Source organism: Podarcis pityusensis (genome assembly GCF_964106645.2).
Source record: "Podarcis pityusensis genome assembly, chromosome: 18".
NCBI classification, from domain to species: domain Eukaryota; kingdom Metazoa; phylum Chordata; class Lepidosauria; order Squamata; family Lacertidae; genus Podarcis; species Podarcis pityusensis.
In genome coordinates this window covers 11,971,710-11,995,229 of record NC_138043.1, presented here as the reverse complement: position 1 = coordinate 11,995,229, position 23,520 = coordinate 11,971,710, and the positions used below count along the sequence as shown (strand labels likewise).

At 53.4% G+C, this 23,520-nt stretch overlaps 1 protein-coding gene across 1 annotated transcript; it reads left to right on the top strand.

The window, feature by feature from the left end:
• The first annotated feature begins 55 nt into the window (after window positions 1–55).
• MAP1S (microtubule associated protein 1S) lies at window positions 56–22,111 on the top strand. The gene is made up of 7 exons (XM_080988586.1): window positions 56–237; window positions 10,444–10,545; window positions 12,598–12,680; window positions 13,249–13,389; window positions 14,209–17,383; window positions 17,848–18,062; window positions 20,069–22,111. The coding sequence occupies exons 1-7, from the start codon at window positions 78–80 to the stop codon at window positions 20,222–20,224; spliced, it is 4,032 nt and encodes a 1,343-aa protein (XP_080844712.1). The 5' UTR covers window positions 56–77; the 3' UTR covers window positions 20,225–22,111.
• Window positions 22,112–23,520: the final 1,409 nt, after the last annotated feature.

The window sequence follows — 23,520 nt, the reverse complement described above, 5'->3', positions numbered from 1 at the left end:
GGCGCGCGGGAGGCGCCTCCGAGGGTGGGGCGTCGGTGGGCGGGGCCAGCGGGCGCCTCCGAGGGGCGCCTCACAAGATGGCGGCGGCGGGAGCAGCGGCCGTTGCGGGAGGAGGAGGAGGAGGGGGAGCCCCCCTGGCGGCCCCCGCCGAGGCCCGCTTCTCCCTCGTGGTCGTCTTCGGCGCGGGCGGCGGACGAGGCGGGCTCCGCGCGGCGGTCCTGAGGGCCGTGCGAGACGGTGAGGGGGGAGCGGGGGAGGGGCCGGGAGGGGGGGGAGATGTGGACCGCCTTTTTCCATCGGATAACTGGGTCTCCCTCCTGCTACGTATCCGAACTTGTGTGTTTAGCAGGATTTGTATTTATTTGTGTGTGTTTGTACGTTTGTTTTGTCTTCCGCCAAGTGTGTGTGTGGTCTCTTCCAACTCTATGATTCTATGATATGTGGGTCTACGTATATAGGTACAGTATTCTACAAATGCATTTTCTGTCTCGGGAAGTACATGCATATACAGGAAGCAAAGCAATATTGGATCATCATAATACCAGTGTGATTCTCGCTCCTCTCAGCATAACACGGACACTCGCTCATTGGAAACGTTTTGACATTAAGGGTTGTATATCTAAAGTTAGCCATACAGGGAGAAGGAGGAAAAAGAGGAGGCCCGCCGGGAAGAAGGGAGGCGACTGACTTGGCCCATTTGAGTAGGACTTATATGTTGGATGCAACTTCGTGTTTTGTTAAGTATTTATTGAATTTGTATCCTGGCATCTTAATCTGACTGGCAGCTTCAGCTTTCTTAAGCAGGTCAGCAGAAAAACTTATCTACTGCATTGGTCTCCCACCTTTTTCTGCAAGGAGTGCATGGTTCACCCCCTCCTCCATTAATCCCTACAGCAACCCTCAAGGTAGGTGAAGAGGCTGAGACCGACCCAGGGTCCCGCAGGGAGCTTCAGGATGGAGTGGGGATTTGAACCCTGATCTTCCATTTTTGCCATTGCAAAAAGATGGTGCCTAGACATTCTCTTGCGGCAACCACAACCTCTGTTTTAGGTGCCCTTTGGAGGTTAGTTTATATATCTGAGTTTCTAACGTTGCTGGCTCACAGGAATGTAGCAAGAGCTCTGTGGTAACTTCAGAGTGGTAAAGAGTGCTGCACCAGGACGTGGAGACCACAGTTCAAATATCTGTTCAGCCTGAAACGATGACCTTGGCCTGCCTCACAGGGTTGTTGGGTGGATGAAAGGGGCAGGGCGAGAACTATACCCATGACCTTGCACTGCTTGGAGGGAGAAAGGGCTAGATATAGGAAGATGGGGAGCTGATTTCTATGGAGTCATACCCTTAGTCCACATAAATTAGTATTACCTGCACTGACTGGCAGCATTGGATCTCCAGGGATTCAGACAGGGATCTTTCTCATCCATTCCTGCAGATGCCGCTGGGGCTTGAATGTGGGGCCTCCTGCTTCCAAGGCAGTCTCTCTGCTACTGAGCTCTGCCTTTATAAACCTAATGCAGAAGTCTACAAGCAAGATAAGATGAAAACATAAAACAGAAGAGCAGCGGAAGGCCGTTCTATTCAGATTTTTATTATGTCTTGTGCATAAGCTCTCCCTCTTTCTCTCTGTTTGAGATGGATTTTTATTTGCTTACAAAACAACCTCCTCCTCCCCAATTCACGTTAGGTAGCAAAGTTTTCCCAAGCAAGAGGCTTGCAGCAATCAAAAATGAAATTAATTGTATACTCATCATATGCTGTCAGAATGTGGGATTTGCTACGCTAGACTGGCAAGTTGTGTGTGTTTTAGTTTTAAAATTAAAATACAGTGGTACCTCAGGTTAAGTACTTAATTCCTTCTGGAGGTCTCTTCTTAACCTGAAACTGTTGTTAACCTGAAGCACCACTTTAGCTAATGGGGCCTCCTGCTGCCACCGCGCTGCCAGAGCACGATTTCTGTTCTCATCCTGAAGCAAAGTTCTTAACCCGAGGTACTATTTCTGGGTTAGCGGAGTCTGTAACCTGAAGTGTATGTAACCTGAAGTGTATGTAACCCAAGGTACCACTGTAATTTCATGTAGGAAGGCAATTGTCCATCCAGGCTTAGCACAATTTCCGTATCATCTTGTTGGTTTTTCAAGAGCCTTCTTCCATATTGCCCATGTAAAAAAATAAGGTTGTCCTCTTTTCACGCTTGAGAGTAGGTCCCTTCGGGATTGGCGGAGCTTGCTTCCAAGTAAAAATAAGATGCGAGTGCGCAGCCACATGTGAATGTTACGTTGCTCCCTGTTGATGCTTCTTCCATTTTGAAAGCCTTTGATTTGAGCACTCTCCATTCAGGGCGCATTCCATGCAGCAAGGAGAACATACAGATGTTTGAGCATGAGTTGTGCTTGGATTTAAATACCTCAGAGGGCTTTGTAGGAGCGTTAAAACCCAGAGAGAGAGAGAGCAGCTTTTGTCAGTCTTCTCTTTTTTTTAAAAAAGGAGTGTATATTTGGCTCCTAAGAAATAGCACTTTGGGGGCTAAGAAGCTGTGTGTGTTTGCAAAGGGAGCAGGGCTGATTGGTGGCTTGGTTGAGGGAGCCGGGAAGAGAGCAAAGGAGCGGGGGGCGAAATGGGGAGAGGAACCTGAAGCATGTGGGGTGGCTTGGTCTGGGGAGGGCTCTTGTGGGGAGTCAGGCCTGTTCAGGAATGGGTGGTGAGCTGTGGGGAAGGTGGCAGAGTGAGGACGGACGAGAACATGGCTCTAAAATCGGTGTTCCGGGTGTGCGGCACCCCCTTCAAAAGCACGAGACCTCCGGGCCACCCCCTGGCCCAGAAGGCAGAGCGAGCCTTCCCCGTCTCTGTTTGGCCTTCTTCCTCTGCTCTGGAGCATACAGCACCTTAAACCTAGATTACGGTGCCACAGAGGATCTAGGCACCATTCCTCCTACCAATGACCCAGTGATGAGGAAAGCTTCACTGCGACTGCACACTCTCTGTTGTGTGAGGCTGCAGTGGTTCTGGGACCAGCGCCGCCCTTGTAAGTAGCTAAAAATTCAGAATGTGGCCCCTTTGCCCCAAAAGACCGTCAGCCCCCACCCCCAGCTGGAGGGTTCCAGGTGAAGAAGTGTCATGCCCTTGTCACTGGAGTCACTTGAGTCTTTGCAATGGAGGCTGCGTCGCTGTGCCTTGGGGTTCAGGGGGGCAGAGTTCCAGTTGGCAAGTGAAACCCAGGCAGCGAGGCAAGTGCCATTTGAAGGATCCTGGCAGAATCCCTTCTCCTCCTAATTGCCCTCTGAGAGCTAATTGCTCTTAATTGCTCCTGCTCTGCCTCGCCATACCTGCAGGGCCTGCGTTTTGTTCAAGGGTGTGGCCCAGCCTCTTCCGCAAGGTGCATTGTGAGGTGGGAGACAAGCACACCTGTCAGGGATACAGCTGGCTACCGGGGCGAAAGGCGCTGCTTGCCTCAGGGGCTCCACATCGGGTCGCACGCAGGGATTGGGTCCCCGAGAAGCTCTGGCCAGGGAGAGAAACGTTCCATTTGCCAGGGTTGTGCCCGGCTCAATTCTGCTCTGAAGAATGTGTTGGTGAAGGCTGTCTTTCTGAATTCAGAGCTATGTGAATGTAAGAAGAACCTGGGTGCAGCAGGGTCAGACCAAAGGGAGCCCATGCAGACAGCCTCCTGTCCCCCCAGTGGACAACCAGAAACCCCCCCATGGGAAGCAGGACCAGAGTGCAGTGTGAGAAACTTAGATATATGTTAATTGCCAAATGGCACCTTAAACCTCAGTTGCAGTCGCCACAATGGAATGCCTAAGCGCCTTTTTTGCGATGGGGATTATTATTCTTGTTATTCATTTAATTTCTGTATAGTTATATATTTTAAAGACATAATCTCAAAGTGGTTGACAACACATTAGACCATCAAATAAAACGATCCACAACAAAACAAATTCAAGCTTCAAGGAAAATATTTCAGATCCTTCCCTAGGTGACATTCTGCTTTCTTCATATTTTTTTACCTGCTTAATTTATATAGCTGCCCCATAGCAGAAGTGCTCTAGGAAGGCAGTGGGGCGTGGTGTTGAGAATTTCAGACTAGGACCTGGGAGATCAGGGTTCAAATTCCCACTCTATCATGAAGCTCACGGGTTCCTTTGAGTCGGTCACAGCTTCCGAGCCTACCTCACAGGGTCATTGTAGGGATTAACTGAGGAGAGGGTGAACCATGGACTCTTTTTTCCAAAGTGGGATATAAATGCAGTAAATGAGCTCTTCTGCTGACCTGCTTAAGGAAGCTGGAGGGACTAGCCAGATGGAGATGTGAGTCTCCAACCTGGTGCCCAGAGATCTCCATGTGGTCACCATTGGACCCTCGCCAGTTGCAAAGCACACCTGATGCCTGGGCGATTTTTAACGCTGCCAACCTCATGTCCTCCCAGTGGCCAATCTGAGACTCCGCTTGGGAAGCAGGACCTGAGAGCCACAGCAACTATCCCCACTTGGGGTTCCCAGGGACTTCCATTCTGCTGCAGGCTGACTCTGATGTTGTGTAGTTTCTTTGCCTCATGCAATAGCAAATGCAGCCACTTCAAGATTCTCTGCAGCCATGAGGTCTAGAACCTTGTTTTCTTCTCCTAAAGGAAAGCAGAGGCTCTTGAATCCTGGTGTTGGCTGGATGCCCAGGCCTGCCTTCTGGCTCTTCCTCCTCTCCTGCTGGCCCCGATCCAGAGGCTTCCTCATTCTGTGCAGGTTCAGGCTGATTTGGCTGGAGCCTTAAATGGGCAAAAGAAGCAGGCACCCCGTCCCCTTCTCTCCTCTTTGCACAGAGCAGGAGCCGGAGGCAATTCTGGGCTGGCTCCAGGGGCCTTTCCGGGCAGCTGACTCCTCCGGGACTCTGGCTGAGGGCCATTTGGGCATCTAGCCGGTTGCGCGGCTGACTCAGGAGACGTTCCTGGAAGGGATGAGGCACTCTGGGTCGCCTGAGGGGCTGCTTGGAAGCACCACTGAGCTGCTGTGTCAGGATGCGTCACTCGAGGAGGCGGGGAGGAAGGCCGGAAGGCCAGTGAGAGGGAGTGGCTGGCTGAAGGTCACCCAGTGGGCTTTGAGGTGGCTTTGGGGATTCAAACCCCAGTCTCTCAGGTCTGACACCCTAACCACTACACCACACTGCTCTCCATGAGCCTGGACGCTGATGGGAATTGTACTCCAAAGCAGCTACAGGGAAAAGGTGCCCAAAGTGGACATTTGTATTTGGAGTCACTCTTCGCAACTGTGTGTGTTCAATGAACAAGGATAACAACAATGGGTTTTGTGCTTTTCCTGTGGCAATATTTTTATGTGGCAAACTGCCCTGAGGTCTGCGGATGAAGAGCGGTATACAAATTTATTTATTTTTTAAATAAAAAATTGTTGCTCTAGGTCAGCAGGGTAGGAGGGAATCAGAGCTGGGGAAGTAGATTCCTTTGTTCTGTGGAAAATTTGTGGGCCTGCCCCCATTTCTTTTACCTGGAGTGGATCGTTGTTTTACAAATCAGCATTTTAAAGAAAGAAGATTTTATTTAAACCTTTGTGACATGCCACTTTCTAGCTGTTCCAGCACCTATGGGGCCAGCTTTGTGCCTCCTCCAGCCTGGTCTGTTAATGATGGAGCACCCCTATTCCCATACTCAAGCCCTGCTTTTTGTTGGATAGAGAGCCTAGGCCCTAGGACTCCCTTTGGTCTCATTTCGAAGCCTGCAGAGCTGCTGCCAGTCAGAGCAGACTGCACTGAGCTGCACGAACCTAGAACTGAAGAGTTGGAAGTGTTCCCAAGGGTCATCTAGCTCAACCCCCTTCAATGCAGGGATTGCAACTAAAGCATCCCAGTATAAGGCAACTCTCAATGTCCTTCAGGAAAGGGGGCAGAAAGAGATAAAAGGGTGCACCCCACCCCCATAGTTGGTTCAGCTATGTCCACCACCAGCATGTGGCCGCTGGCAGATGTTCCTCAGGGAATGCGGCCTCTCTTTGAAAAAACCCTGCAGGGGCCACCTTGGCCTTCTCCGCTGCATTGCCAGGCTTCCTCTGACCGGACACCAAACAGGAAGCAGCTGCAGCTGACCTCTGAGATCACTGGTGCTTTTCCCCCTTCCCCTTTCTGAAAAAGGAAAAGAGTCCCGGTTGGCGTGGAAGCGGAAGGGGGAGGCTTCAAGAGAGCCTCAGACTCTTCTTCTTTTCCTTGTTCTCCTCCTCATCCTCTTCGCTGTTAGGGATAGGAGTGGTCATCCTTTGTCTCACTCTCCATTTTAAGAGCTCAGAGCTGCAAAAAAACTGCAGCTTTGATCCAGATGAGCCTCTGTAAGCAGCACCCATGTGAAACCCGATAATGGAGACGGGGCAGAAACATTGTGATGGTTTCAGCAGAAATGGGGGAGAGGGCACCCACCTGCAACTCAGACCCCCCCCTCTGATGGGTTGGAGGTGCTTTGAAGTGGGAGGCTCCTTGACCATAGGGGCTAAAGGCAGCAGCCTCCTGGGACAGTGCTTGTGGCAGAGGCTGGGTCTGTCTTAAGAACGCAAGAAGGGCCTGCTGGATCAGGCCAAAGGGGGCCCTTCAATCCAGCATCCTCTCCTCAACAGAGGTCAGCCCGACGCCTCCTCCTGCAAACCCATAAGCAGGATCCGAGCACAAGAGCACTCTCCCCTCCTGTGGCTTCCAGCAACTGGTATGCCTCCAGTGCTCTTGCAGTTTTCAAATCGTATTTGTAGTAGAATCATAGAACTGTAGAGTTGGAAGGGACCCTGAGGCTCATCTAGCGGAAAACCCTGCAAGGCAGGAATATGCAGCTGCCCCATGCGCCAGGGATCAAACCTGCAACCTTGGTGTCATCAGCACCATGCTCTGCAAACTCTGGATGTGCCTCTGCTAAAGCCAGACTTGCATGCCAAAAGGCTAACCTGGAAGGAAGGGGGGTAAAAATCAGACCAGTGGGTCTCCGCTCTCTCCTGCTTTGTGAAGGCGGAGGCTGTGCTGGTTCCTTCCCTTCCCATCTGCCAGCAGAGCTCTCTCTTCTGGCTGCTCTTGCAGCAGCTGCAGGCTGACCTCCAGGAGGTTGAGAAACTGGGACATTTCCTGGGAACTTGAGCCGCTCCTCTTGCTGCAGATAATTGGGGACCTTTGAGAGTTGGCGGAAACCTCTTTTTCCTGAACAGTTGCTTAATTTAAATACTGGCTGGTCAAAGGAGTATTTGCTAATAATTCTCTGAGCTGGTGGCTTTCTGACTCGCTGATGCCGTCTCCAGGCGGAAGCTGGTGTTGGAGGAACACGTACCCTGTCTCGTTGCCACGTAACCCTCTGCAATAAGCTTGCAAGACTTGTCTTTGCCCTCTGAAGTCAGCTTGCATAAGAGGGGACCCCCCCCCCCGCATTGTAAGAGCATCTCTCGGAGAAGCTGGACATGGAATCCCCAGGCAGGGATTCTTTAATTGCAAGTCCTGCATTGCCGGAGGTTGTGCTAGATGACCCCCAGGGTCCCTTCCAACTCTACCATTCTATGATTCTAAGTTTGGTGGGCGCTTTTCCTGCTGCTGGCCATCATATTTCATATTTGATGAATTATTGTATTTTAATATTTTGCTGGAAGCCTCCCAGAGTGGCTTGGGAAACCCAGCCAGATGGGCGGGTCTTAAATAAATTATTATTATTATTATTATTACTATTATTCATGATTGCTGCTTGTGTAAGTCTTTATATCAGTGGTTTCCAACAGTGTTAGAAACTCAGATATTTAACTTAATTGCCAATATACCTTAAACCTATGTCACCACAATGTCTAGGTGCCATTCCCCTCATAGGGTTTATTAACTTCATCATTATCATTTCTATAGCACTTTATATTTTAAAGAAAAAACCTTAAAGCGGTTAAGACATCAAATAAAACAATCCAGAATAAAACAAATTCAAGCATCAAGGAGAATATTTCACGTCCTCCTCTAAGTGACATTTGGCTCCCCCATATTTATTTACCAACTTAATTCATAGAGCTGCCCCACAGCAGGAGGACTCTAGGAAGGCAGGGTGGTGTAGTGGTGAGAGCAATCAGAGTTGAATCCCCACTCCATCAGGAAACTCACTGGGCGGCCTTGGAGTCTGTTGCAGCCTCTTTGCCTTCCTCGCAGGGTCATTGTAGGGATTAAGAGAGGAGTGGGGTGAACCATGGACTTCTGGGAGAAAAAGGTGGGAGATCATCGCCGTGAAGAAGCTCTTCTGCTGAGCTGCTGAAGAAAGCTGGAGATGTCATTTGTCAGTCTGGCGCCCAGTGATCTCCACGGGGTCCCAATTGGACCTGCGCTAATAGCACAACGTGCCTGGCACCTGGGGAATTTTGAACACTGGTTCCAAAACCCTTTGGGTCTACAAGATTCTCCCCTCGGCCACCTCCCCTACCCCATAAAAAGCATTATTCAGAGTAGCGGTTTCCAAACCACTGAGGAAGATTGTGCGTACCCCAATAAAATTATACAGTAACAATTGCACAGTTATTCAAAACTCAGTTAACTTCGTTTTTAGTTTAATTCAACAAGACTGAGGCACCGCTTTTCCAAGTTATTTAGCAGGGCTCTTTGCTACCACGCTCCGTAACTACTTCAGTGTTCAGAAAACACTCTGCCATGGGGAGCTTGATGAAATGATCCCAGTTTCCCACTGTCACTTATCCGGAGTCTTAAATCACTACCTCCTGTGCTGCCTCGCTGGGGAATCCCACAGCCCCCTTTGTGTGTGGGCTCCTCATTCTCAGTCTTTCCCAGCCTCCTTCAAACAGCAGCAGCGGCATTTCTGGTTCCCCCCACCCCCATTTGGGATCTCGCTCTGTTGCTGCCTGCGCCCTCAGGAATCCCATGCTGGTGGCGCTGGGCTCTGCTCAGGCGGCAAGCAGCATGCAGCCGCAGTGAAGACGCGCAAACACCCACGTGCCGCGACAGGCCAGTTTCTGAGAGCTGCAGTCTTGCATCTCAGCTGACACTACCTGCGCTGGTCTTATGTAAGCTAGCGGGTCATGGGGGGGGGGAGGCATAAGAGGCATTTTGGGGCCTCAGTGCAAGCAAAGCAAAACTCGCCTCCTTGTTCTGTGGGCTGAATGAACTTGTGGTTTCTTGTGGCCGGTCCTTGATCTTCTCATCTTGCCTTGCTGTCTTAGGCGCTTTGGAGAGAGAGATCCTCTTTGCCGTTACGGCTGTCTCTTGCAAAACTGAGCTGATGTGATGTCTGTGCCATACAGGGAGAAAGCTGCTGGGATGTTTGCCCTGTGAGGGAAGGGGGAGCTGTCAGCTCCAGCCAGCAGCTAAACACATGGGGGATATGGTATTATTGTATTTTAATCTTTTGTTGGAAGCTGTCCAGAGTGGCTGGGGAAACCCTGCCAGTTTGGGGGGGGGGGTATAAATAATAAATTATTACAGTGAACCCTCCAGATACGAACTTGATTCGTCCTCAGGGTCCATACTAACCCTGAAAAGTCCATATCCGGAGACGCTACTTCTGTGCATGTGTGCGTGGCGAAACCTGGAAGTATAGACTTCTGGGTTTGCCGCATTTGTAACTCAAAATTACGTTACCTGAAGGTAACATAACCCGAGCTACCACGTTGTTGTTGTTGTTGTTGTTGTTTATTATCATGGAGCAGCAAGAGTAGTTCTCTGGTGGCTGGGAATAGATCCCAGGAGGTGGGAACCAAGGCACCCGAAAAGCAGCAGAGGAGTAAAAATCAGGGGAAGGAGCAGTGATAGAACCTCAAGATACATAAGCTAATTTCCAAATGGTACGTTAAACCTCAGTTGCAGTCGCCACAATGGAACGCCTGAGCACCTTTTTTTTGCAATGGGAATTATTATTCATGTTGTTCATTTAATTTCTGTATGGCTTTATATTTTAAAGAAATAATCTCAAAGTGGTTGACAACATATTAGACCATCAAATAAAACAATCCAGAATAAAACAAATTCAAGCATCAAGGAGAGTATTTCAGGTCCTTCTCTAAGTGACATTTGGCTTTCTCCATATTTATTTACCAACATAATTTATAGAGCTGCCCCATAGCAGAAGTGCTCTAGGGAGCCAGTGGGTGTAGTGGTTAGAGTGTCGGATGAGGACCTGGGAGATCAGGGTTCGAATCCCCACTCCGTCATGAAGCTCACTGGGTGACCTTGGAGTCAGTCATGGCCTCTTCACCTACCTCAGAGGGCCGTTGTAGGAATTAACAGAGGGGGGAGTGAACCATGGAGTCCTTGGGCAAAATGGTGGGAGATAAATGCAGTAAACAAGTTCTCCTGCTCATAATTCTGGAGGGACCAGCCAGAGGGAGCACATTGGCGGCCACCTTCCCTGGCTCTTGGGGGCCAAGGGCTCCAGCCGCAGTGGCCCTCCCATGCTTGGCAGTCTGCTTAGCACCACTGTTTCTCTCCCTCCCTCTCTCCTCCAGGGATCCGTTCTTGGGACATCGACTTGACTGCCTGCAACCTTGACCAGCAGCTGAAGCTCTTTGTTTCCCGCCACTCAGCCACCTTCTCAGATATTGTGAAAGGTAAGGAGGTAGCAGAGGCGCCATCCCTCTGACAATGTGGACTAGGGCCTCCCCACCTGCCAATGCCCTCCCTGCTCTTGGGCAGGCAAGCGTGTCGACAGCAGGCTCATCCGGTCCCCGTGGGCATCTCCCCCCTCCAGGAATGAGCCGGCCGTGTCCTCAGATGACTCTGCCCACCCACTCCGCCCGATGTTGAACTAACGGTGGAATGCTGGGCCAGGGAGGCTGCAGGAGCCGCTGGGAAGCACCTGCTCCCTTCTTGGTCCCCAGGGCAAGAGCGTCCGCCTCCTTTCTCCTTTTGTGCAAGGGGAAGGCAAACCTTGTTTTTCTCCTGCACTGGAAACACAGTGGCCCTTGCTCGCAGGGCAAGGCTCAGGTATCAGAGTCTGAAAGTCAGATATATAAGGTGATCGCCAAATGGCACCTTAAACTGTTGCCACCACAGAATGTTTACCATTATTTTTCATTTCATTTTTATGTCACTTCATATTTTAAAGAAAAAATCTCTGCCTGGGTGTGGAGGCCCCTCAAGTTGCCCAGCATCACCTCCAGGGCCTGCTCCTTTGGCTGCCCCTGGTATTTTGTCCATCAAAAGGGAGCCAGCAGCTTCTCGGCCGAGCGCCCAGCACCCTGATGGGACCCTTCCCCTCCTTCGCAGCAGGGACAGTTTAATGTTTTCGGAGCTCCCAGCTGGCGTGATCGCCAGAAATCTCAGGGTTCCAGTTCCACACTTTGAGACGCTGCAGGCAGGCGTCTGAGTTGCAGCCACTTGGTTGTCGTCGGTCTGTCTCGAGAGACCATGGAGTGTGTCTCTGGGGGTGAAGTCTAGCAGCTGCATGAGCAGCACTGAAGGGACCTTTCTGAGGCACAAGCCTGGCCCATGTGTTTGGGGGTCCAGACAAGACCCCCATCTCGGCCCAGCTGATGGTTTCCAAAGGAAGGCAGAGCAAGACATTGGGCACCAGCTTGGCTGCAGGAGCTGCCGAAAGGAGACGTACAAGGTGCCATCCCAGCCGTCTTTGGGACTCCATTCCGGATTTGTGTAGGGTTTGCTCCAGAGCCTTATCTTCTCCTGAAGATACCCGGCAAGGTAGCAGAGATTTAGGATCAGAGTTTTGCTTCTCTGAGATGGACTCCCTTCCCTGGTGCACAAGCCCCATCTGCGGTTCCAGCCACTGCAACCCCACAAATTGATTGCTCGCCTCAAGCAGCCTTAAAATGGCCCCAGGGCCATTTTAAACTCCTCTTAATAGTTGTGCTGTAACCTTTGTGGGATCGACGGCTGGTGAGACTCCTGATCAGACAAACCCTCTTCAGGTGCCTTTGGGTTTCTTGAAGCCTCTTGGCCAGAGATCTCACAGGATTGGGAGGAGGAAGGGAGAGAATCCAGCAGCCGGCCTTGCTGGAATCTGGCAGTGCTGCACTGCCACCTTCTGGGCGGATGGAGCCTTGCAGTGGGCAGCCCTCCCCTCCAGAACCGCTGCTTTCTTTGCCTTTAAACACCAGGGAGAACTTTCTGAGGGTGAGGACCGTTAAGTAGCGGGATGGACCCCTCCTTAGAGATGTGGTGTATTCTCCTTCAAGATATCTGTCCTGGGTGCGAAAACTGAGATTCCTGCATTGCAGAGGGTTGGGCTAGATGACCCTCGGGACCCTTCCAACCCCCTACAACGTAAAGGCAAACCATATCTATATATATGATTATATATATCCCATTATGCACACACACAGATTCAAACGTTACAGTGCAGCTTTGCCCACTGCCCTAATATCACAGAATGATCACTCCGATCCTCATTCCCACATCGCTGTCATGTTGGCTCGCCCAATATGCTAAATAAGAACCCAACTGCAAATTGTATTGCTAGGGTTCATTTGGAACAGCATTGAGAGCCAGGCTGTCTCTATCATCATGCCGCTGTGTGAATCTGTGATGCCTTGCAGGAGGTTGGGCTAGATGGCCCTTGGGGGTCCCTTCCAGCGCCATGACACTGTGGTCCTTCTGCCCCGGAGCCTCCCTTTCAACTCTGTCGCCTCGTTTTCCCTCCCCAGGTCAGCGGGCTCTGCACCATCGCGGAGAACTCCTGGAGACGCTGGTGCTGCTGAACCCTTCCGACAAGTCCATCTGCAATGAGGCGAGTTGCCGGAAGATGCAGCTTGAGGGCAGAGGGCTCTTGGGCTTGGGTCCTGCCTACGCTTTCTTCCCCTTGACCACTGTGAGAACAGGATGCCGGGCTCGATGGGGCCCCTTTGACCTGATCCAGCAGCCAGGCTTTTGTGGAACCTCCAGGTCCAGAGGCAGTCTATCTGGATCCCTGGGTTCTTAAGAGGGTATTTGGCCATTGCACGAAGAGGACGGTGGGCCCCCTTTGGGTGAATTGGAGAGCCCAACTCCAGAGAACGTGAATGGGTAACATCCTGCTTCTGAAACGGGCCTTGGGGCTGCATGGTACACCCACGCCAGCTTTGCATGGCACTGGAGAGTCCGTGGACTGTTCCCAGGGCCTGGAAATAGGAAGACCCAACAAGGCTCTAGAGTCTTTTCCGGCACTGCAGGGGGTTGGGCTGGATGACTCTCAGGGTCCCTTCCAACTCTACAATTCTGTGGTTCTGTTGACAGAGGGTTGGCTGGAAATAAGCCCCAAGAGGCTGGAAATCTGAGGGCCTTCCCTCCGAGGCCTGACTGTCTCTCTCACCCTGCAGCTCTGCAACCTGGTCACGGACCCTTCGCGCCACAAGCTGCTGATCTTTGCTGGGCCCTGCATCGAGGAGACGGGGGAGCTGGTCCTGCAGACGGGCACGTTCTCCTTGCGAGACTTCATCCAGATCTTCGCCGACAAAGAGGTACGTCTCCCCAGCAGCAGCCTGGAGCAGCAGGGAGGAGTTAGCCGGTGATGCTGAATGGGCCGGGGTGGCAAAAGCGGGAAAGGGCTGGCAAAGACCCTCCCCTAAATGAATCCTTCCAAACTGGGTAGCGGTTGGTGTGGAGGCTGTTACTCTGGCCAGACAGCGGAAGACCAGAGAGGAAGAAGGATGCTCTGGGCCTCGTTTTACTTCCTTTTTCGTTAGAAGTACTGTAACTATACAACCTTTAGAAGACTTCTGAAGTTTCTACTTTTAATGTTTTCTTATGCCTTTGTGTATGCTGGAAGCCACCTAGAGTGGCTGGGGCAACCCAGTCATCATTAAGTTGTGATGTTAATAGTCGTTGTTGTTGTTGCTGTTGTTGTTGTTGTTGTTGTTATACCACCATGTCCATCTGGCTGGGTTTCCACAGCCACTCTGGGCAGCTCCCAGCAGAATAGTAAAAATATGGTAAAACATTAAAAACCTTCCTATACAGGGCTGCCTTCAGATGTCTTCAAAAAGTTTCATGGTTGTTCAGCTGACGTTTGATGGGAGGTGGCTCCCTGTTGCTTCACATAACTGCAATGAGGGAACCCCAAAAAAACCCTCAGAGCTGGACCTCTGTGTCCAGGGTGGACATTTGGGATGGAGACACTCCTTCAGGTATACAGGGCGGAAGCACCAACACTGAATTGTTCTCAGAAGCGTATTGGGAGCGAGTGAAGATCCTTTAGTACCAGTGTTATGTGGTCACTACAGTATATGGTTCATAGTGCACTGACACCTCTCTCTCTCTCTCTCTCTCTCTTTCGCCAGGTTGGGGAGTTGCTCAGCTCTGCAGACCCATCTGCCAGGACCAGCCTGACGGTCATTTGCCCAGACTTTGGGGAATGGAAAGCTTCCCGGCTGGGTCAGCACAACCTGTTGGACTTCATTGACCTTCGCTTCAACCCAGGCCCTGTGCTGCCCGAGATGGAGGGCCTGCAGGAGTTCCTGGAGTACCTCTCGGAGTCGCTGGACCCCCCGTCGCCCTTTGACCTCCTGGAGCCACCCAGCACCGTCGGCTTCCTGAAGCTGTCCCGCCCCTGCTGCTATATCTTCCCTGGCGGCAGGGGCGACTCGGCCTTCTTTGCCGTCAACGGCTTCAACATCCTGGTCAATGGCGGCTCCAACCCCCGCTCGTCCTTCTGGAAGCTGGTGTGCCACCTCGACCGCATCGACTCCATCCTGGTGACGCACGTGGGCACTGACAGCCTACCCGGCGTCAACAGCCTGCTGCAGAGGAAGCTGGCCGAGATGGAAGAGGATCCCTCCTCGCAGGGTTCGCCAAACGAGGACTCGGTGAAGAACCTCATCTCCCCAGAACTGGGCGTCGTCTTCCTCAACGCCTCCGAGAAGCTGAAGACCATTGCGGGTGACTCGGGCGTCCTGAAGAGCTGCGACGAGGCCAGCTTGGCGCTCCACTACCTGGACAAGCTGGGCATCCAGCCCAGCCCACTCTGCAGGGACGGCGGCCCCAAGGTGGAGCCCACTGTCCTCTTCCAGAAGATGGGCGTTGGGCGCTTAGATATGTACATCCTGAACCCGGTGAAAGGCAGCAAGGAGCTGGAGGTCCTGATGCAGCACTGGTGCGGCAACGGCTGCCCCCAGGGGCTGGAGCTGCCCCTGCACTGCGTGACCTCCATCTGTGCCCTCCTGGTCTGGCACCCCGTCAGCCCCACAGAGAAGATCGTCCGGGTCTTGTTCCCCGGCTGCACGCCCCAGAGCAAGATCCTGGAGGGGCTGGAGAAGGTCCGGCACTTGGAGTTCCTCAAACATCCGGTGGTCACCCAGAAGGACCTGGAGTCAGGGTCCTCCTCGGGCAGCACCCCACAAAGCCAGCAGAAGAGGACCACCAGCCAGGAGAGCCTCAAGTCCGGCTCCAGGCTGAGCCTCCCAGAGCCCAAGGAAAGGAGGGAGGCAAAGGCGGCCGGCACCAGAGAGCGCGCCATGGCGCCCAGCGAGACCTCAAAGGGCAGCCTGGAGGAGGAGCAGGCCAAGGAGACTCGTACCAAGGTGGAGCCGTCTTCTGCTGTGAGGCCCAAGCAGCTGAAGGAGAAGCCGATGGCCAAGAAGGACACCAAAAAACTCTTGCCAAAGAATGACGCTGCCCCCCCGGGAAAGGTGCCCAAACGGGAGGCGAAGGTGGATCCCCCCAGGAGGGAGACGGCGGCCAAGAAGGAGGCGAAGGCGGAGGAGAAGGCAGCAGTGAGGCAGCCGAGTCGGGAGCTGAGGAGGTCAGCCAGCACGGAAGCCAAGAGGCCCCCCACCAAGATGGGCAGCTTCAAGAAGACCCTCCCCAGCCTCAAGAAGGAGGCGGAGAAGCCGAAAGCCCAGCCTTTGAAAGAGGCTCCTCTCAAGATGCCCAGCGGCGCCAAGGGGGCAGCAGGTGGCCTCTCGGACGGGTCCAAGTCGTCAACGGAGAATGGGGCGAGGGAGGACTCTCGGCCAGAGGTCCTGGGGGCTGAGTCGACAGACGAGGGCATCACTACAGCGGAGAGCGAGCTGGAGCCATCGCCGCTGGAGTGTCCTGGGAACGGGGTGCTGGCGGCCCAGAACGGCCTGTGCACGGGGGGAGACCCTGAGAGCCCCCAGCCCTTCCGGCACCTGGAGGCCAGCTCTCCGCTGAGGGGTGCAGGCCCCCCATCGCCACTGGCTAAGACCCCCAAGAGTGAGTGGAGCATCAACTTTGAGCAGACCCCCACGGGCACGCAGGCAGGGCTCCACCCCGAGGGCGAGGAGGCTTGCGGCAGCTCCGAAGAGAAGACCCTGGAAATGATGTCTCCGGCCAGCTCAGGCCCAGCCAGTGCCAGGCACACTCCTTTCCACCAGTCCCCCGTCGAGGACGTCGTCATGGCCGAGGAGCCGGTGGCCCTGACCAACTCCTGGCGCCCGGACGGCTCTGCCACCGGGCTCCGTGTTTCGCGGGACAACTCCAGCTCCTCGCAGGAGAAGCCGTCAGGATGCCTGTCACCCGGCCTCTTCCGCGATGACCTCCCGGACGTCTCGCCCACCATCACCACGCCCTCACTGCCGGCCGAAGTGGGCTCGCCGCACTCCACCGAGGTGGATGAGTCCCTCTCTATGTCCTTCGAGCAGGTCTTGCCACCGGTCAGCGAGTTCCAGGAGGAAGCAGAGAACGCCCGCCCGGGGGGGCTCACCCCAGAGCCGGACGTGGGCAAAGGCGGCCTATCCTTGCCCGTCCGGCCCTGCCACCCGCATCACGCCCAGCGCTTGGACGGCCACTCCCTGGCACGGCGTGCCCGCCGCTCTGACTCGCCCCATGATGTGGACCTCTGCCTGGTGTCCCCATGCGAGTTTGAGCACCCCAAGTCGGAGCGCTCGCCCTCAGCCAACTTCAGCCCCCGGGACATGTCGAACAGCAGTGACTTCTCCCAGGAGCTGACCAAGCCGCTGGTGGGCCAGCGAAAGGGCCCGCGGAGCCGCAAGCCCTGCCCCCTGGCCGACGAGACCCCACCCACGTCACTCAGCGAGTCGCTGCCCACCCTCTCGGACTCTGACATCCCGCCTGCCACGGAAGAGTGCCCTTCCATCACGGCGGATGGCGGGCTGGACTCGGATGACGACCCTGAGAGCCTGGCGCGGGCTCGCGACCCTCTTCCGGCCGCCCTGAAGGACCCCCTCCCGCTCCCCGCTCAGCCGGGCATCTGTATGGTGGACCCTGACCGAGAAGGGGCGGCCAAGGGCAAGAGGCCGGCGACCCGGGTGGGCTCCGCTCCGCCCAAAGCAGACTCAGCCCCCAGAGGCGCAGCCCACAACAGCAGCCGCATCAAGCCTTCCTCGGCCAGCGTTGGGGAGAGAGCCCGGGCGCCCGCTCTGAGCCGAAGTGAGTCGGCTGCCTCCCGTGCCAGTGGGGACCACCGAGCATCCCTTGGACAGCGGCCAGCAAGCAGCAGGCCGTCCTTGGGGGCAGGCAGAGCATGCCCTGCAGGTAAGAAGAGGAAGGGGTGGAAGGATGGATCTCATCAGCCCCAAGCACAGTGCCAGGAGGGGGCCCGGATCAGGCCTTGTCCAGATAAACAGGGAGGCAGGTTTTATCTCCACCCAAATTGTTTTGAATCTGTGTACTTCAGGTGAGGAGCCAATCAGGCTGCCTGGTCTCTTGGGTGGTTCTCGATCTCAATGTTCTCTGCAAGTGCCTAGCAGCACCTTGGACCTCGTGGAGCCCAGAGCAGCCCTCTCCCTTTCTGCATGTGCTCCATGTTGTGATGCACGTGGGCAGCAGAGAAGAAAAGTCATTTTTCCCGTGTGCAAATAGCTGGGTTAAATTCTGATTTTGCAGCCGTTCCTTTGTGTTTGTGCTGCATCCAGTGGAGGGTGGGGGCATCCCAGCCGGCGTCTCCCCTCCATGCCCACCTTGCAGCCAACGCTCCCCATTTTTCTCCCGTCCCCCAGGTGCCAGGCCCAGTTCCGTGCGGCCCCCCATCTACCTGGAGCTGGCCTACATCCCGGGCTCGGCGAGTGCCCAGTGGGTGGACGAGGACTTCTTCCGCCACGTCCGGTCGCAGTGCTACATCATCAGCGGCGAGGACCACATCAAGGAGGGCGTCATGCGGAGGATCTTGGACGCCCTCCTGGCCGGGAAGCAGCACTGGGCGCATGACACCCAGGTGGGCAGGGTGGGCAGGGCCAGTGGGTTGCTTGCCATAGCCCATCTCGGGGCTTGGAGATCCCGCTGGGGTCTTGTGCTGCCGGCCAGGAACCTCCCTGGGATCGAGGCCCTCCTATGCCAAGGATGCTCTCTAGCGGGACTCGTTTGGTGCCCACTGAAACCAGGGCGGCATTCAGTGGCAGGGTTAGAGAATGGGTAACATGGCAAGCAGGGGGCCAGGAGGCACCTAGGCACTGCCTGCTCCCTTCTTGGTCTCCAGGGTGAGAGCGGCTGCCTTCTCTTTATGTGCCAGGGAAGGCAAACCTTGTTTTTCTCCTGCGGTGGATACACAGTGAATTTTGCTTGCTGGGCAAAGCTCAGGATTAGGGTTAGAAACTCAGAAATATAAGCGAATTGCCAAATGGCACCTGAAACTGAGGTGGTGCTTCTACCACACTCCTTTTTTTTAAATCAGTGAAAATTATTGTTATATCGTTTTTCATTCCTGTATCACTTTATATTTTAAAGAAAAAACCTAAAAGCGGTTTACAACTAGGGCTGGGCGATAATCTGGTTTTCAACATCGGGAGACATCACCAGCTAAACATCACAATATACTGATAGATCACAATGTCTGAAATAAGGATGGAGCTGGCTTCACGGGTTTTTCTACATTGTGATTTTTGTATAGCAGACGCACACAAGATTCACAATATATTGACAGGTCAAAAATTATGAAACCAATAACACAGTAGGGACTTGAAACTAGTTTTGGACAATATGTCAATATATAGGTAAAGGTAAAGGGACCCCTGACCATTAGGTCCAGTTGTGGCCAACTCTGGGGTTGTGGCGCTCCTCTCACTTTATTGGCCGAGGGAGCCGGTGTACACCTTCCGGGTCATGTGGCCAGCATGACTAAGCCGCTTCTGGCGAACCAGAGCAGCGCACGGAAACGCCGTTTACCTTCCCGCCGGAGCGGTACCTATTTATCTACTTGCACTTTGATGTGCTTTAGAACTGCTAGGTTGGCAGGAGCTGGGATCGAGCAACAGGAGCTCACCCCGTTGTGGGGATTCGAACCGCCAACCTGATTGGCAAGTCCTAGGCTCTGTGGTTTAACCCACAGCGCCACCCGTGTCCCTATGTCAATTTATTGGCCAGCCCTGTTTACAACACATTGAATCATAAAATAAAACAACCCGGAATAAAATAAATTCAAGCATCAGGGAAATATTTCACATCTCTAAGGGAAATTTTGCTTTACCCATATTTATTTACTGACTTAATTTATAGAGCTGCCCCATAGCAGAAGGACTCTAGGAAGGCAGTGTGTTGTGGTGGTTAAGAGTGTCCGGACGAGGATGTGGGAGATGAGGGTTCGAATCCCCACTCCATCATGAAGCTGCGACTGACCTTTGAGTCAGTCACAGCCTGTTCACCTTCCTCACAGGGTCGTTGTAGAGATTAACGGACGAGGGGGGTGAACCATGGGCTCCTTGGGATAGAAATGCAAGAAATAAGCTTTTCTGCTAACCTGCTTAAGAAAGCCAGAGGGGCCAGCCAGGCGGAGATGTCGGTCGCCAGCTGGTGCCCAGAGATCTTTGCAGAGTCACACGTGAGGTGGGATTTGAACCCTGTTCTCCCAGCTCCTACTCTGATATTTTCACCCCTCACTGCCTTCCTAGAGCACTTCTGCTATGGGGCAGCTCTATAAATTAAGCAGGTAGATAAATACAGGGAAAGCAAAATGTCCTTGAGAGAAGGATCTGTAATATTTCCCTTGGAAGCTTGATCTGGCTTCATTCTCCACTGGTGCCTGGCAGATTTCCAGCACTGCTCCCTCCCAGCGACGTTGAGGTCTAGAACCTTAGGCTTGCACGCAAAAGCCGATGGTTGGCAACTTCTGCATTGTTGCCTTGGGAGGGTGGTTTAGTGTTTGAAGCCGCCTTGCCGAGAGGGAGGGCAAAACTCCTGTGGCCAGCGGACGCTCACCCCTCTTCCTTCCTTCCTCCTCCCTGCCAGGTGACCCTGATCCCCACCTTTGACTCCCTGGTGATGCATGAGTGGTACGCAGAGACGCTGGAGCGGCAGCAGGCGCTGGGCGTCACCGTCCTGGGCAGCAACAGCATGGTGGCCATGCAGGATGAGACCTTCCCAGCCTGCAAAGTGGAGTTCTGAAGCCTCCCTCTCCCCCTTGGGGCACGTCTGTGGGGGGAATGGGAGACGAGAGGGACCTCTGTGGGTACTGGGGGGGCAGGGGTAGAGATTCCCCACCCCACACTAAGACACTTCCAAAGCCCCCCAGCAAACCTTACCCACACTGCTCTGTGTCTGGTCTGTTTGCATGTTTCGCCCCTTCACCCCCGAGCTGCTAACCCTGGTCAAGCGCAGAGATTTAGGATTTGGGGAGCTGTGGTGTTTGGCCAGCAGCCCCACCCCAAAAGGCCCATGGCCAGGCATTCCTGGGATGGAGGGTCGGGTCTGCTCTGACAAGGGGCAGAGTTCAGGGGCCCCTCCTCAAAAATCTGCCTGGAGGGTGGTCCATTTACCTATAGGACCCTTTTTAAAAAGAAAAACTTTTTTTTTTAAAGAGTGAAACAGGGTCTTTGGGGGCGGTGTGTGTCTCTGCTTATTTTAAGAGGCAGCTCCGATTCCCCAGTTTGGGGTCCTGGCAGGGAGCTGTTTATTTCCACTGGGGGGGGGGGTGCTTGGCTTTCTGAGGTTGCTCCCTGCAACAGCGCCCCCCTTCCCTTAAAAATATCCCATCTCCTCCTTGGGGCCAACTCTCCATCCTACCCTTTTAAAATCTGGTTGGGCCCATAGCTGATGCTTCCTCTTGAGGGGTCCGGAGCCAAAATTCCCCCTGGAATTGATCTCTCTCTCTCTCTCTCTCTCTTGGAGATCCCCTTTCCCCTACCCCCCTCAAAACACCCCCCCCCCCAATTTCTTCTACCTCTTTATGTTGAAAGCCAGCAGTGTGTTGTGTTGCGTTTCGTCCCGAGGCCTGTCTTGTTCATCTCGGGATGCTTTAATCCACAAAGACTACTCTGTAAAATCCAGCCAAAGCACACCCCTTTCCAAAAAACCTTCTCCCCCCCCCCTAAAAATACCACCTCCCTTTTTCTCACTCCCTTAATGTTTGAAGGAGCACCAGGGTGGGGTGGCAGAACGTGCCCCTCTCCCCTTGCAAAATGTGACACTAAACTTATGTTTCTTTTTTTTTTTTTAAGGAAGGAAAAGGTGCGGGTTCTCCACCCCCCTTTAAATGTGCATTTTTTCTATAAAAAAGACAAAAAAGCAAACAAAAAACAACCATATACAAAACAGTTAATGTATTGAAAGTTTTTTTGTCCTCTCCCCCCCCCCCCCCATAATTTATAGGAGCACTTTTACATCTTCCTGGCTGGGCACAGCAGCAGGCGGGAGTCAAGGGGCGCAGCGTAGCAGAAGGAAACCCCCTTTTCCCCTCCCGTCCTCCTGCCCCCCAACCAGGACAGGCACTGTGTTCGAGTCCTGTGTGGTGTGTGTTTCGGACGGTCTTCACCAACCCTGCTGCCCCTGGTGGGGGGATATTTTGGGGCACTGATGGGAGTTTTATAGGGTCCCCCAAGACCCTGGGTTGGGGGCCACGGTTGCTTTAGATGAAACGTGTTTTTTGTGGGGAGCGGGGTAAGTTGAGAATGTTTTTCACCACCTTTAGTGCTTTATACGTACATATATATCTATATATGTATATATAGATATCTCTGTTCTGCTTAGTTGGAAGCCCATTGGGAAGAGCAGAAAGGTCATGGGTCGGAAGAAGCAGCCAGCACCCGACCGGCCCCCCAACTCTTAGGAGGGCACCACTCGGGGGGGGGGGGCTGAGCCCTTTTCTATGCTCTTCACTCTCACCCTCACCTTTGTAGCTGTTGACACACTCCAAAGCCATGCGACCCGCTCACGAGTTGCCGTGTCCATCCACACCTGGAATTGCAGAAGTGAAGAAAACAAAACACTGTGTTGGAACCTCTTGGCAAAAAGCAAAACCCTGAGGGTTAAAAGAGATAAAAGGTGTTAGACTTCTTTCTGGCCGCTGTGTCTTTCTTCCGCTGCGTGGGTTTGTGTCCCCCGAGTCAAACTCTGACTGTGACCCTCTTGTGGACCTCGCAGGGTGGGCTCACGTCCCTCTCGGCAGCGGACCCCTCTGAGCGCCAGCTAATCAGCGGCTCGGAAAAGCCCCAAAAGACAGCAGCTGGATTTATTTATTCATTTAGGGCAGCGGTTCTCAACAGGTGGTCTGCGGACCCAGAGTCGACCCAGGGGGTCCTTTTCTGGAATTGACAGGTCCTGCGAACCTACAGAGAGCCCAAGGGGGCCCATCCAACCTTGGCGTATCAATAAATTTCATGACATAGCCTGTGGACATAAAATATACAATAAAAGGATTTCATCAAAATGTTAGGCACCCATAATAAAAAAGGACAAGCCCAAGGAGTAAAAAGCTGCAATTAAAACATTTGCTTTTGAGGCGGGAGAGCGGGGGGATGCGACTGGTGTCCCTAGGGGAAAAGCCTTTTTGCACATTTTTAGGGCCAAATGCCTCTCAGAACCTGGGAATTGAGGTAGACTGCCTTTGGACCTGGAGGTTTCACTAGAAGGGCCTGGATGTAGCTGTATCAGGCAAAATTGGGGGGTCCTGGTCCAGCATCCTGTCCTGACAGTGGCCACTCGGGTGCCGCCAAAGGGAAGCCCACAAGCCAGTCCTGAATAAAATACCAACTGTCCCCTCCTGTGGTTTCTGGCATTTGGAGGTTAGTAGCCATCAATTGCCGCCTTGCTGCATTCCTTTTTCAGGATGCTTACAAGAAAGTCCTTCCCGCAGCGCAGTATCAACCTCTGGAACTCTCTGCCACAGGAGGCACTGACAGCCACCAACTTGGCAAATTCATGGGGGGGGGGGCAGATGGCTGCTAGGCAGGGTGGCTCTGTTTGCGATTCTTCTGAATCCCAGTTGCTGGAAACTGGAGGAGAGCAGAGCTGCGCTTGTGTTCGAATCCTGCTTGTTGTTTTCCCATCGTGGTTGGCCACTGTGAAGACAGGATGCTGGGATGCAAAATGGACCATTGGCCTGATCCAGCAGCTCTTTGGGTGCTTGCTCTCAATTTTAGGGTCGTGGGTAGGAGCCCCATGTTGGACAGAAATATTCCTGCCTTGCAGGGGGTTGGACTGGATGACCCTTGAGGTCTCTTCCATCTACAGTCCCATGATTCCTCCACCTCTTGCCAAGGGAGGGGCAGCTGCAAGTGGCATCAGATCCACCCACCACTACGAAGGGAAGATGCTCTGGACTGAGTCCATGGCTCTCCCCTCCCCATTTATGTCCTTTAATAGCTCTGTTGCTATTGGTTGCGCAGGAAGAAGGGATGGAGGGGGGAAGAGAGTTTGTTGCCATGGCAACCGCCTGGGTGGAAGAGATGCTGTTTCAAAGCATC

Excerpts from the sequence above, each read along its gene's own strand:
- MAP1S (XM_080988586.1), top strand. The coding sequence starts at position 78 with ATGGCGGCGGCGGGAGCAGCGGCCGTTGCGGGAGGAGGAGGAGGAGGG. Across the intron at positions 13,390-14,208 it reads AGATCTTCGCCGACAAAGAG|GTTGGGGAGTTGCTCAGCTC; the intron begins GTACGTCTCCCC and ends CTCTTTCGCCAG. Across the intron at positions 17,384-17,847 it reads AGGCAGAGCATGCCCTGCAG|GTGCCAGGCCCAGTTCCGTG; the intron begins GTAAGAAGAGGA and ends CCCGTCCCCCAG.